Consider the following 13,548-nt stretch of genomic DNA (forward strand, 5'->3'; position numbering starts at 1 on the left):
TAAAAAAAAAACTATTACATCTGTTACCACTGAATAACTTTAACGCTTAAAGACTTTCAGAAAAGGTTGCATATAAGAAGTACAGCGAGAGTGAGAGAAGAAATAAGGCTCGACAACATGACACTTCTCTTTGGAGTAAACTAGTATCTTGTCCACTCCTAAAGCCACATAAATACTGAGAATTATTTTTTCCCTCTCTCTCCCTTATTAATCCATATATTTATTTTTTGTTTTCGTTTGCTTATGTCACGGTTTTCATTCAAAGGTGCCTTCATGTCAAACTTTTTAAAACAATCGATGACAAACTGCTTAAACTGAGAATCGATATGCTGAATATGTGAAGCAGCCCCACGAACCCTCGGGAGGAAATAAGACGCACTAGTGTAACAATAACTGCTTTTATTATCCAACTACACTTCGTAAAGTACAAATAACGCCACAAACGAGTACAAATATCACACGGTAATTGTACTCTGGAGTACCGGTTAAACAGGTTTTCTCGCATCGCGCAAGCGAAGAATTGAATTGTAGTCACGAAAAAAAAATGGCGGACAATTTGAATCATATTTCCGACGACGAAGAGTCAGAGTGATTGGAAAATATACATCCAAGTTTATTAGATGTATCAAACGAAGAAAAACAGCTAGACGACCTGGAAATTTCTTCATTTATTGAAGAAAAAAGAAGCAGCAACACGACAACACGCCAATTCCGTTCCGCTTCGCATACTTCTGTCGCGCACTCCCCATCAATAAATATCCGCGAATTTTTCCCGCACTGAAATAACAGTTTGGCGTGTTGGATAATAAATGACTTATTAGACGTTTTGTTGTGTAGTATCGCTGAGTATTTTTACTCGTTATTTGTATTTTCATTCGCCCTACGGGCTCGTCAAAATACGGCACAACTCGTAAAAATACTCAGGGATACTACACAACAAAACGTCTAATAAGATATATTTATTATCCAACTACACATCGTAGAGTACAAATAACGCCATAGACGAGTACAAATATCACGCGGTATTTGTACTCCAGAGTACCGGTTAAACAGGTTTTCTCGCATCGCGCAAGCGAAGAACTGAATTTTAGTTACGAAAAAAAAAATGGCGGACAATTTGAAACATATTTCCGAGGACGAAGAGTCAGAATGACTGGCAAATATACATCTAAGTTTATTAGATGAATCGAACAAAGAAAACAGCTGGACGACCTGGAAATTTCTTCATTTATTGAAGAAAAAAGAAGCAGCAACACGACAACGCGCCAATTCCGTTCCGCTTCGCATACTTCTGTCACGCACTCCCCGTAAGTAACTATCCGCGAAATTCGCACGCACTGAAGTAACAGTTTGACGTGTTGGATAATACGTAACTTATTAGACGTTTTGTTGTGAAGTACCGCTGAATATTTTTACTCGTTATTTGTATTTTGACTCGCCCTACGGGCTTGTCAAAATACGGCACAAGTCGTAAAAATACTCAGCGATACCACACAACAAGACGTCTAATAAGATGTATTTATTAAGTGTCATAAAAGTGATGAGCAATTTCCTTGACTTACTAATGCATTTCTAGAGGAAACAACTTATGCACTAGAAAATTGCCAAATGTCGTCTTGGCTGGTAAAGTCCTTTTTTTACAATCGCTATTTGAACTTTTGATAAGTAGTTTTTTAGAAAAGCTTTTCAAGATAAAAATTAGTGAGGTCGAAATGTCGTTCAAAATTATTATCATTAATTTTTATCTTGAAAAGCTATTTTAACTAAAACCCTTGTCACCCACGGATATAAAACAAAATTATCCAGAGAATAAATCTCAAGTCAAAAGAATGTTGCCTTATCGGAGCAGATCTAGAAAGGAAACATGAAGACCGCTCAGCGCTTTCTAAAAGTTATTGTGATAAACACATTTCCGAATATATACATCACATAATGGAAAGCTTCTTTGAAACAAATTATTTGAATTTCATTGTTTTGACTAAAATTACTATCTTTGCGGAAAAATAACTTGAAATTCGATTTACTTAACCAACCAATCACGGCTTCTAAAAAAATATCATCAGAGCTCAATTCGCTTGACTACATAATTTAACACTTTCGAAAAAAAGGGCTTTTATAATTTGATAATTTCCAAGTTTCCATAAAGAGAACATTAATAAGGTTCCTGTTCCAGGTAGATACAAGTAGCTGTTAGATGAGCTTTTTTAAAAATGTTTAGCTGGATGTACCATTTTTGTCCCTTACAGATAATGTCCTCCCACCACAAGGAAACAATTGACATTTCTAAGCTTTCTAAGACCATTTTATTCCAATCAAGTGCGTCCACTTTACTTGTGCCTACCAAGGTGTAGTTGACTTTGGCCAATTTTCAAAATCAAATGTCACGTTGTCGCCAATGAGCATGAATGAAGCCCACTGAGATACTTTGTCAAACCCTTTACTTCTCATCCACTTCCTGGCATGGTGAAGAGATTCACTGGCACTTTTACCGTGGAACAAATGATCGTAGAAGCAATTCATGAACTCTTCTGTTGCTTCATCCTCCAGTGCCCATCGTGCCGCTAACACCGAGCGAGCACCAGATCCTAAGAACGCTCGGGCGATCCCAATAACTCCCTCTGTTTTGACGTCTCCACGTGCACTGTGACAACAGCTGAGTACAACCAGTTTAGCTCTCACCTGAACTTCTGAAATGTCCTGCATCGTCAAAAGGTAGTCTTTCTCTCGTGGAGGACCGTCAATGGGGCCTTTAGGAGAGAGAACAATCTCTCCTCTATCAGGACTACCATGGGCAGCAAAATGTATCAGGCTTACTGAATTTATCGCTTGAAGTACAGCCTGTTTTGTTGCGCGGTCTCCAATCAAGGGCTTGACGCCAAGACGACTTCCAATCGTCTCTGCTTCCTTTCTTGCACGTGGCAATGGTGTTACTAACGTGCGTCTACCTTGGTACAATACCTCTCTAACCTCGGGGTCACCGACTATCAGCGCACCACTCTTACTGTGGTACTCGGGAGGACTGTCCTGAATAAGCTTCAGAGTAGTCAAGGAGGGAATGATGCGGATCCTGAATGTGTCCGAAAAATATTTGCCCTCTTTATCAGTTAAGGATGCAAATGGCACTTGGTACATGCAAGAATCAGGTACAATTATAATCTCAGGCTCTCTCAGTAAATCGGCCACAGAGGCAATGATTATATTGTGACACAGGTGGAGACTCGTTTTAGTGATGTCTTTTTCAGGTTTCCGGAAGCTTTCTTTTAAAAACTCATCTAAGTCAGGGACTAATCCAGTCTCTTCGTTTTTGTTCAAGCTCTCTTCCTTTTTTGTAAAACGAATAGCTTCTGTTGCTGTAAGAATCCAAAATCGCACATCTGCTTTACCAACCGAGATATAAAGGCATGTACAGTCAGTTTCCTTTGCGATAATGTTCTGAATGCCCCACCAAGATTGTGGATTGCCTGAAAACTGTTCTTTAATAGAGTATTGAGCTGCCATTAAGTCGGCTAGGCCTCTTGCCCGTTTCAACTCTTCCACGTAAAGAGCGCCTTGCGGATTCCCGGTGGAGGAGAGCAACCAACTGAGCACCTGGTAGGTATGGGCACCGTGCTCCTCTAAAAGAGATACTTTAATCTGATCGCTGTCTTTAATAAAACCACGCAAAGTATCAAATTTGTCAGTGCAACGATAAAGATACGAAAAGGCCTCTTTAAAATCGAATTGTAATAGCCTTAACGTTGCTAGATTACAAAGGCACTTAAACTCAATCAGGTTGTGTCCAATATCCTTGCTTGATAAGAGACCCTTCTGAAGGTAATTTTCAGCCACGTCATAATTACCAAGGAATAAAAAACATCCTCCTAACTGTGCGTAATCGATTGCTTCATCTTCTCTAAGACCCAAGTCCAAGTGAATGGCAAGGGCTTTCTTGACATAGTCTTGAGCCTTGCTATATTCACCACGCTTAAAAGAAATAAGGCCAAGGTTTTCGTAATCTTCCGCTTCTCCTTCTTTGTCACCGGTTTCCATTCTCATTGCACGTGCTTTCTCTAAATAATCGTCGCCCTTTGCAAACTTACCACGTAATAAAAACAAACCTGCTAACTTTCCATAAATAATGGCCTCAATTCTTCTGCAGCCAATTCTCTTTGTGATTGATAGCGCTGTGTAGAGACATTCGTGAGCTTTGTCATGTTCACCAAGCATTCCAAGCATTGTTCCGAGGTTTCCGTTCCTTATTGCTTCTCCTTCTCTGTCGCCGATTTCTATACTGATAGCGAGTGCTTTCTCTTGATACTCTAGGGCCTTGTCATATTTACCAAGCGATTGGAACAGTGTTCCTAGGTTTCCGTAGCTTGCTGCTTGTCCTTTTCTGTCGCCAATTTTTATTCTGATAGCGAGTGCTTTCTCTTGATGCTCTCGGGCCTTGTCATATTTACCAAGCGATTGGAACAATGATCCTAGGTTTCCGTAGCTTGCTGCTTGTCCTTTTCTGTCGCCAATTTTTATTCTGATAGCGAGTGCTTTCTCTTGATGCTCTCGGGCCTTGTCATATTTACCAAGCGATTTGAACAATGATCCTAGGTTTCCGTAGCTTGCTGCTTGTCCTTTTCTGTCGCCAATTTTTATTCTGATAGCGAGTGCTTTCTCTTCATGCTCTCGGGCCTTGTCATATTTACCAAGCGATTTGAACAATGGTCCTAGGTTTCCGTAGCTTGCTGCTTGTCCTTCTCTGTCACCGATTTCTATTGTGATAGCGAGTGCTTTCTCTTGATACTCTAGGGCCTTGTCATATTTACCAAGCGATTGGAACAATGTTCCAAGGTTTCCATAGCTTGCTGCTTCTCCTTCTCTGTCGAAGATTTCTATTCTGATAGCGAGTGCTTTCTCTTGATACTCTCGGGCCTTGTCAAGTTTACCAAGCGATTGGAACAATGTTCCTAGGTTTCCGTAGCTTGATGCTTGTCCTTTTCTGTCGCCAATTTTTATTCTGATAGCGAGTGCTTTCTCTTGATACTCTCGGGCCTTGTCATATTTACCAAGCGATTCGAACAGTGTTCCTAGGTTTCCGTAGCTTGATGCTTGTCCTTTTCTGTCGCCAATTTCTATTCTCATAGCGAGTGCTTTCTCTTGATGCTCTCGGGCCTTGTCATATTTACCAAGCGATTTGAACAATGATCCTAGGTTTCCGTAGATTGCTGCTTGTCCTTCTCTGTCACCGATTTCTATTGTGATAGCGAGTGCTTTCTCTTGATACTCTAGGGCCTTGTCATATTTACCAAGCGATTGGAACAATGTTCCTAGGTTTCCGTAGCTTGCTCCTTGTCCTTCTCTGTCACCAATTTCTATTGTGATAGCGAGTGCTTTCTCTTGAAACTCTAGGGCCTTGTCATAATTACCAAGCGATTGGAACAATGTTCCTAGGTTTCCGTAGCTTGCTGCTTGTCCTTCTCTGTTACCGATTTCTATTGTGATAGCGAGTGCTTTCTCTTGATACTCTCGGGCCTTGTCATATTTACCAAGCGATTGGAACAATGTTCCTAGGTTTCCGTGGCTTGATGCTTGTCCTTTTCTGTCGCCAATTTCTATTCTCATAGCGAGTGCTTTCTCTTGATACTCTCGGGCCTTGTCATATTTACCAAGCATTTGGAACAATGTTCCTAGGTTTCCGTAGCTTGCTGCTTGTCCTTCTCTGTCGCCGATTTCTATTCTGATAGCGAGTGCTTTTTCTTGATACTCTTGGGCCTTGTCATATTTACCAAGCGATTGGAACAATGTTCCTAGGTTTCCGTAGCTTGATGCTTGTCCTTTCCTGTCGCCAATTTTTATTCTGATAGCGAGTGCTTTCTCTTGATACTCTCGGGCCTTGACATATTTACCAAGCGATTGGAACAATGTTCCTAGGTTTCCGTAGCTTGATGCTTGTCCTTTTCTGTCGCCGATTTCTATTCTGATACCGAGTGCTTCCTCTTGATACTCTCGGGCCTTGTCATATTTACCAAGCGATTGGAACAATGTTCCTAGGTTTCCGTAGCTTGCTGCTTCTCCTTCTCTGTCGCCGATATCTATTCTGATAGCGAGTGCTTTCTCTTGATACTCTCGGGCCTTGTCATATTTACGAAGCGATTGGAACAATGTACCTAGTTTTCCGTAGCATGATGCTTGTCCTTTTCTGTCGCCGATTTCTATTCTGATACCGAGTGCTTCCTCTTGATACTCTTGGGCCTTGACATATTTACCAAGCGATTGGAACAATGTTCCTAGGTTTCCGTAGCTTGATGCTTCTGCTTCTCTGTCGCCGATATCTATTCTGATAGCGAGTGCTTTCTCTTGATACTCTCGGGCCTTGTCATATTTACCAAGCGATTGGAACAATGTTCCTAGGTTTCCGTAGCTTGATGCTTGTCCTTTTCTGTCGCCAATTTTTATTCTGATAGCGAGTGCTTTCTCTTGATACTCTCGGGCCTTGTCATATTTACCAAGCGATTGGAACAATGTTCCTAGGTTTCCGTAGCTTGCTGCTTCTCCTTCTCTGTCGCCGATATCTATTGTGATAGCTAGTGCTTTCTCTTGATACTCTCGGGCCTTGTCATATTTACCAAGCGATTGGAACAATGTTCCTAGGTTTCCGTAGCTTGCTGCTTCTCCTTCTCTGTCGCCGATATCTATTGTGATAGCTAGTGCTTTCTCTTGATACTCTCGGGCCTTGTCATATTTACCAAGCGATTGGAACAATGTTCCTAGGTTTCCGTAGCTTGCTGCTTCTCCTTCTCTGTCGCCGATATCTATTCTGATAGCGAGTGCTTTCTCTTGATACTCTCGGGCCTTGTCATATTTACCAAGCGATTGGAACAATGTTCCTAGGTTTCCGTAGCTTGATGCTTGTCCTTTTCTGTCGCCGATTTCTATTCTGTCACCGAGTGCTTCCTCTTGATACTCTCGGGCCTTGTCATATTTACCAAGCGATTGGAACAATGTTCCTAGGTTTCCGTAGCTTGAGGCTTGTCCTTTTTTGTCGCCAATTTTTATTCTGATAGCGAGTGCTTTCTCTTGATACTCTCGGGCCTTGTCATATTTACCAAGCGATTGGAACAATGTTCCTAGGTTTCCGTAGCTTGCTGCTTCTCCTTCTCTGTCGCCGATATCTATTCTGATAGCTAGTGCTTTCTCTTGATACTCTCGGGCCTTGTCATATTTACCAAGCGATTGGAACAATGTTCCTAGGTTTCCGTAGCTTGCTGCTTCTCCTTCTCTGTCGCCGATATCTATTCTGATAGCTAGTGCTTCCTCTTGATACTCTCGGGCCTTGTCATATTTACCAAGCGATTTGAACAATGTTCCTAGGTTTCCGTGGCTTGATGCTTGTCCTTTTCTGTCGCCAATTTCTATTCTCATAGCGAGTGCTTTCTCTTGATACTCTCGGGCCTTGTCATATTTATCAAGCATTTGGAACAATGTTCCTAGGTTTCCGTAGCTTGCTGCTTGTCCTTCTCTGTCGCCGATTTCTATTCTGATAGCGAGTGCTTTCTCTTGATACTCTCGGGCCTTGTCATATTTACCAAGCGATTGGAACAATGTTCTTAGGTTTCCGTAGCTTGATGCTTGTCCTTCTCTGTCGCCGATTTCTATTCTGATAGCGAGTGCTTTCTCTTGATACTCTCGGGCCTTGTCATATTTACCAAGCGATTGGAACAATCTTCCTAGGTCTACGTAGCTTACTGCTTGTCCTCTTCTGTCGCTAATTCCTATTCTTAGAGCGAGAGCCTTTTCTTGATATTCACTGGCCTTGTCGTATTTACCAAGTCCTTGGAGCAGTTTTCCTAGGTTTCCATAACATACAGCCTCGCCTTCTGCATCACTATTCTTTTTCATAATGGTCATTGCTGACTCATAAAATCCTTTGGCCTCCACGAACTTATTTTGATCCTGGAGTATCTTTGCTAGTCTTAACTGTAGCCATCCTTTTCCTAGAGTATCATCAGATTCCTGAAATAAGAGTAGTTGTTCTCTGACGTATTTTTCAGTATTTGTATAGTTAAATAATGTGGAGTATGCCTTTGTTGCTGTGGTAAAGATATCTTGGTAAAGTAATTTAGCCATTGGACTATCCTCTCTAAATCCCCGATTGTGTAGGAAAATGTAACATTCGCGGCACATTTCCATGGCTTGTAGAACATGGCCAGTGTTGAGAAGAAAAATTGCAACAGCTGTAGCTATGCTGATAATTGACGTGGTTGTAGCGTCCACTTCTGTGTTGTCCATCATAACCTTGTTCGCTGTTGGTGTCAGAATTAAAGGAAATCAAACATAATACATCCAAGAGAAGGGACTCAGACAACTCTTATTCAATGGCGGTTTTACAGTGTAAAATTTTTTGTTCAAGAGGAAAGTAATTGGGTTAATACTAGGAGGGGTGGCGGGGAAGGTTCACAAAGAGGTGAATACTGACAGAAATTTGACGTAAATTTAAGTTTCCGCCGCCTCGGTCGTGTAAGATGTATTTGCTTCGATTAAATGAAAATGCCTTCCAGTGCATTTCCACTAATTCATGGCTTTTACCATTTGAGATTGAAAACATGAAAAATCTAATTTAAAATGCGAGTTCTTTTCCCGTTGACTGATGAATTAAAAATAAATATGTTTACTTTGGAAAACAAGGAGATTGGCCTCATATTTTATACAAAATCATGATTTCAGTTCACGGCGGCAGCTATGGATGAAAATAGATGATATTGAGAAGAAAGAAACCTTATTGGTTGGTTGGGGCTCCAAATGATCTTATCTTAAGTTTATGTATCATATACATTGTTTCTCGCTTTTCAGTTAACTTTCTAGCAAAAAACTATGGCAATTCTACATAATTTATAACTCATTTGAAGAGGCAGTATCTTGTCAAAAGAGTTCTCTTTTTCTGAAGGTTAAGGAGGATTTCACACCCCCTTGGTTGGCGACACAACCAACTAAAAATAGAGTAGAACTCCTGACGTTCAGAAAAAGCAAAATAGCGCTTCCGGGAAAGTGAAAGGTTTTTAGCCAACTTTCACTCCGTGAGCTTCCGTCGGCATGCACTTTTTAGGTAGTCAGCTAGGTAAAAAACCACTAAAAATAACGTCGAGGGCCGGGCAAACCACGAACCCTCATTACTCTCTCAAAGCTATTTTTTCATCAGGAGATTTAAAAATTTCCGGTTTTTCCCTTTCTGAACGTTTCATGATAAGGAATTGACTTGTTCATTTCCGAAAGCCAGAGGAATCAAACTCGAGTGTCAACAATCAAAGTGACGCTATGGTGAAATCACGGATAAACTATGCAAAATACAATTAAAATATACAGTGATTTTTCTGAAATTAAAGCCAACGATGCTGTGGTTCCAGTATACAGAATAACGTTGGCATCCTAAAAAAGTCCTCCTCAAAGCTTTCTCGATAATCCTAAGGCCGTGTTAACGCCACGAATTTGCATATCAAACCCCTTCCTAACCCTTTTTTTATTGTATAAATATTATATCGAAAGAAATCGAAATTGCTAAATAGTAGCGTTTCAGGGACACAGGAACAAAGATTGACGAGACTGCTAAGACAGAGGCAGCGAGCGTTTTGAAACGTGGGGAGGGGAGAGGGGAGGCATACGCATACCCCTACTCAAATTTTCCAAAATGCCCCTTGCGTTGTTCGTTAACACAAGCAAACCAATCTGTAATCTTTACAGTTTCGACTGTGACCGTAATCCACTTTTGACCTACTTTCATTTTTCCCGGCCCAGTCTAAATCTTTCAGCTAAGCATTTGATTGGGTTCTCTCAGACAAAATTAACTCGTCTAATTTCCTAGACGTGCTGTCTAGTCTAATGGGGAACTGCCGACAGTTGATAAGCTTCTCGGGCACAGGCTGGAGCTGTTCAAAAAATAGTTTTATGACAGGTCATTTTGCCAAGCACGATGCTGATGAAAGAATTTATAAAAAGATCATAAGATTAAATATCTTGCCAAATTTTATGCCGCGCTAAGGATATTTTTTGGCAGCAAAACGTGGGGAGGGGGGCGCTGAGCCCCCCTCAAAAAAATTTTTAGTTGGGGCGGGGGACACTGCAGCCGTCCGGCCCCCTGCTCCGCCGCTATGTGAGAGCAGTCACAATCAGCAATATAAGAGTATATACATGTTTATCTGAACTTTGGGCGCAAACTTAGGACTTGGAAATTGAGATTAACACAAAGTAAACCTCTTGGGCGCTAACGTAAGAGTTAACAAGAGACGAGATCCACTTCCACATGGTATCGCGCATGTCCACACGTCACGAACTTGTGTAACACAATACGAATTTCACATATTCACAAGTAAAGATATAATTTGAAGTTAGGAAAGCTCTGCGATTCAAATAAGATGAAATGAAATAAAAGCCGAATTACATGTAACACCACCCGCACAATAAGAGAATAAAGTGGACCACCACATGGCCTTAAGTTTGGTAATGAATCATGATAACAACTTTGACCCGATAAGTTTGATATTTCTCATACCTATTTACTGGATGATGATTGTATATTATGAGGGGAAGTTACATTTTAATTAATTTTGGAACGATTAAAGTGTTAACAGCCGGACCAAGTCATATCTCTCCGCTATTGAGTTATTCGCCAAATTTTGGATGTATTCCGCAAATATGAAGGCCATAAAGTAAAACAAATAATATTATTCCTTCTTTCGCCTCATATATGATAAGTTATCCACTACACACTGACAGTGAACGCTTCGATGGCTCAGGAGACAAACTATGATACCAAAACATCTTTAAATTTTTTTTTTAACATATATGACGGCTTTCCCAGCCGCCATTTTTATATTAGAAATAACAATCCGTTGATTAGTTGCTAAAAGTTCCTATGATTTTCAAGAAACGTTCAATCTGTTCAGGATAAAACGTGAATGCAGAAGTAAGAGTTTAACCTTTGCTATCTTCTTTGAGGTGATGGAGGTTTATTTTTCAATTCGTTTGTTATTTTAAATTTCAGTGTGTTAAATGTACAGCTAATAAACGGAAACAAAAAACAAGTTCCTAATTTTTCCTTGAACTTATCTCGGAATTAATGATTTCCTATTTTCAGTGTTTTTTGTCACATACTTTCGGTCAAAGTTTTCATTTTCCATCAAGTCATCACAACTCGGAAATAAATGTGTTATACATCCATATTAAGGGGAGGGGGACTTTTGGTGCATTTCACCCCTCTTTTGTGACACGACTGTAGCACCCCTCCTTTCTATCTTTTGAAAAAGGATGCTAAATATCTAGAGGCACATAGATAACAGACCGTGCGTTACTGTAACGGTGAGAATATTATCAATGTCTTTACTACTTACAGAACATATCATTTACTTCTGCCGCATTGAACCATTCTCTCTCAACACGCGGTGTATTAGACTTTGATCGTATCTGCCCTAGAAAGTGAAACTTCTCTGCACTGCAAGAAATCATGACACATGACATCAAATAAGAAAAAGCAATTGCTCAAAATACGAAAAATAAATTGCTCCTCAGAGCAATTTTCGATGAGATGCAGGGAAAACTAAAATAAGATGATAGCTTCACGGTTTTAAAGATCATTACTAATTTTCGGGTACAAAAACAACCTCAGCCGTAGAGAATTCTTATCATTATGTAAATGATCGTTCGATATACTGCTCTCAAATTGCGAGTTCTTTGTTTAAGAAAGAAAAGAGATAATGACAACGTAAAAGTAGCGGGAAACACCACTGTGAGTTTTTAGAAGAATATCAAACAGGTACAAGGAACAAAGTACAAGAATCACCACATTTTTGTAGTCCAAGTTCAATCCCCTCTATCTCTTCCCTCAAAAAAAGATAACTGTTGATAATTACCTGGAAAGGTTTAAGCTGGATCAGTTCACCCTGATGTCACCTGATTCTTATGATCTTTCGTTATATTCTGGAGAAATGAATAAACGGGGTAAGTTTCTAAAGAAATTATGGTGCCGCGTCACTGAGGGAAAGGGGGTACATTTAGAAAACAAGATCATTCCGTTTTATCAACTGATTTAATAATGTAAATTAGCCACCATAAAGAGTTTTTGAAGCTACCATTTCGAGCGTTAGCCCTTCGTTTAGAACGAAAGACGAAAGGCTATCACTCGGCACATCATAAGCTCACTACAGTGGCTAATTTACGTTATTCTCGATAAAACCTATAACGGTAGAAGTGGTCGGTACTGACGTCTTATCAGAACGAAAACACCGATCAACGACATCCGTTCTACTTATTTTGTAGCGACTTTGTCTTCGATCGATATCATACAAATCACACCAAGTGAAAAGTGAAGAGTTCACGAAGAGTCAGTCATGACATGTAGATATCTTACCATTTACAGTCAAAAGCTTCGGTTGAACTGTGATCGATCTTGTGATAAAAATCAAAAACAATAAATGCCGAGGCCTGACGTCCTCTGCTATACAAGTTACAAACTGTTTCAGTTTTACAAACTCAAATGGCATCGTCAATAATTAAATTTAGATGTTCAAAACCGAATTACGCGAACAGAGATGGAAAATAAAAGAAAACACCAAGAAAATTGTTATAAATCTCTTCTCATCTTCCTTCTAGCGTAATAAAATAAACAAATGAGTTTCATTCATCCGTCCGTAACATACAATTTCTATTTTTTCCGCTAAGATTCTTTTTTCGGGGAGTTTGCTTGATAATACAACGTTGTGGTGGACTGAAAAGAGGTCGAATTAAAAGGTAGCAAAATAGAAAGAATAGAAAGAAACTGTGGTTCTGCGTTGGTGAGGGAGTAAAACAAGGTAATTTTGGTTTTCTCAACTGAGTTGATAATGTTAACTGGCCACCGTAAGGAGTTCAAAGCTGACGTTTCGAACGTTAGCCCTTCGTCAAAGCGAATGCAGGAATCGTGGGTTGTTTGTGCGTTTCTATGCAGAAAATAGAGCTACGCTATTGGTGGAACCATGGTAACGAGAAAAACATATTATCGGAATAGGTCACCTAGTGGTCTCCTTCTCGTCATCTTCTTGTTTCACTAATGGACATCTTTTTGCAATAAGCGCAAGTTATGCAACAGATGGCATTGGCAGAGGTGCTCGTGAAGTGATCAGCAATCTCAATGGATCGTATTGGTCCCGATACTTTCTCAACGTTACGAATGAAAGGACAAGTTTTCCATCGTGCGCGAACTCATTTGAAAGTTCGGGTTGGTCATGAATTTGTATTTAATTTTTGACCGATATGTAGCCTTTGTTTTGTCGCGTTTGAATGAAATAAGTGGAAAGTGCCAAAAGATAGTACCAGTCTCCTGAATCATTTTGAAGTAAAGTTTTAAGAATGGTGGATGTAACGGCGTAGTTGTGATGATTGCTAGTTTCGAAATGCTGAGGGACGCGTATTTCGTGTGCTTTTCATTTATGTTTTATTTTTATCAATTAATCTTTCGTTAGTTAATGATTGTTACCAATAAAATCGTTATTTCTGTCATGCATCAGATATTGCATTTCACTTTTCATCATATTAGTTCGGTTGCTGTTG

At 40.0% G+C, this 13,548-nt stretch overlaps 2 protein-coding genes across 12 annotated transcripts in view; both read right to left on the minus strand.

The window, feature by feature from the left end:
• Positions 1 to 13,548, minus strand: part of LOC148716693 (uncharacterized) — a 35,370-nt gene that overhangs the window by 13,053 nt on the left and 8,769 nt on the right. For 10 of the 11 annotated variants that reach the window (XR_015995352.1, XR_015995356.1, XR_015995354.1 and 7 more), the window contains exons 2-3: positions 11,874 to 11,940; positions 11,355 to 11,455 (exon numbers count right to left, since the gene is read on the minus strand). Coding sequence is in view for 2 of the 11 variants with exons in the window: in XM_088745106.1 (XP_088601232.1) it covers positions 11,355 to 11,366 (12 nt within the window). In the remaining 9 variants the exon portion in view is untranslated. Of the gene's footprint in view, positions 1 to 11,354; positions 11,456 to 11,873; positions 11,941 to 12,370; positions 12,469 to 13,548 lie in introns of those variants that run through there. The other variant, XM_088745107.1, reaches the window with a different exon arrangement.
• LOC148716694 (uncharacterized) lies at positions 383 to 8,392 on the minus strand. The gene has a single exon (XM_088745771.1). The coding sequence runs from the start codon at positions 8,263 to 8,265 to the stop codon at positions 2,338 to 2,340; it is 5,928 nt and encodes a 1,975-aa protein (XP_088601897.1). The 5' UTR covers positions 8,266 to 8,392; the 3' UTR covers positions 383 to 2,337.

Source organism: Stylophora pistillata, chromosome 14 (assembly GCF_964205215.1).
Source record: "Stylophora pistillata chromosome 14, jaStyPist1.2, whole genome shotgun sequence".
Classification (NCBI taxonomy): Eukaryota; Metazoa; Cnidaria; class Anthozoa; order Scleractinia; family Pocilloporidae; genus Stylophora; species Stylophora pistillata.

Excerpts from the sequence above, each read along its gene's own strand:
- LOC148716694 (XM_088745771.1), bottom strand. The coding sequence starts at position 8,265 with ATGATGGACAACACAGAAGTGGACGCTACAACCACGTCAATTATCAGC.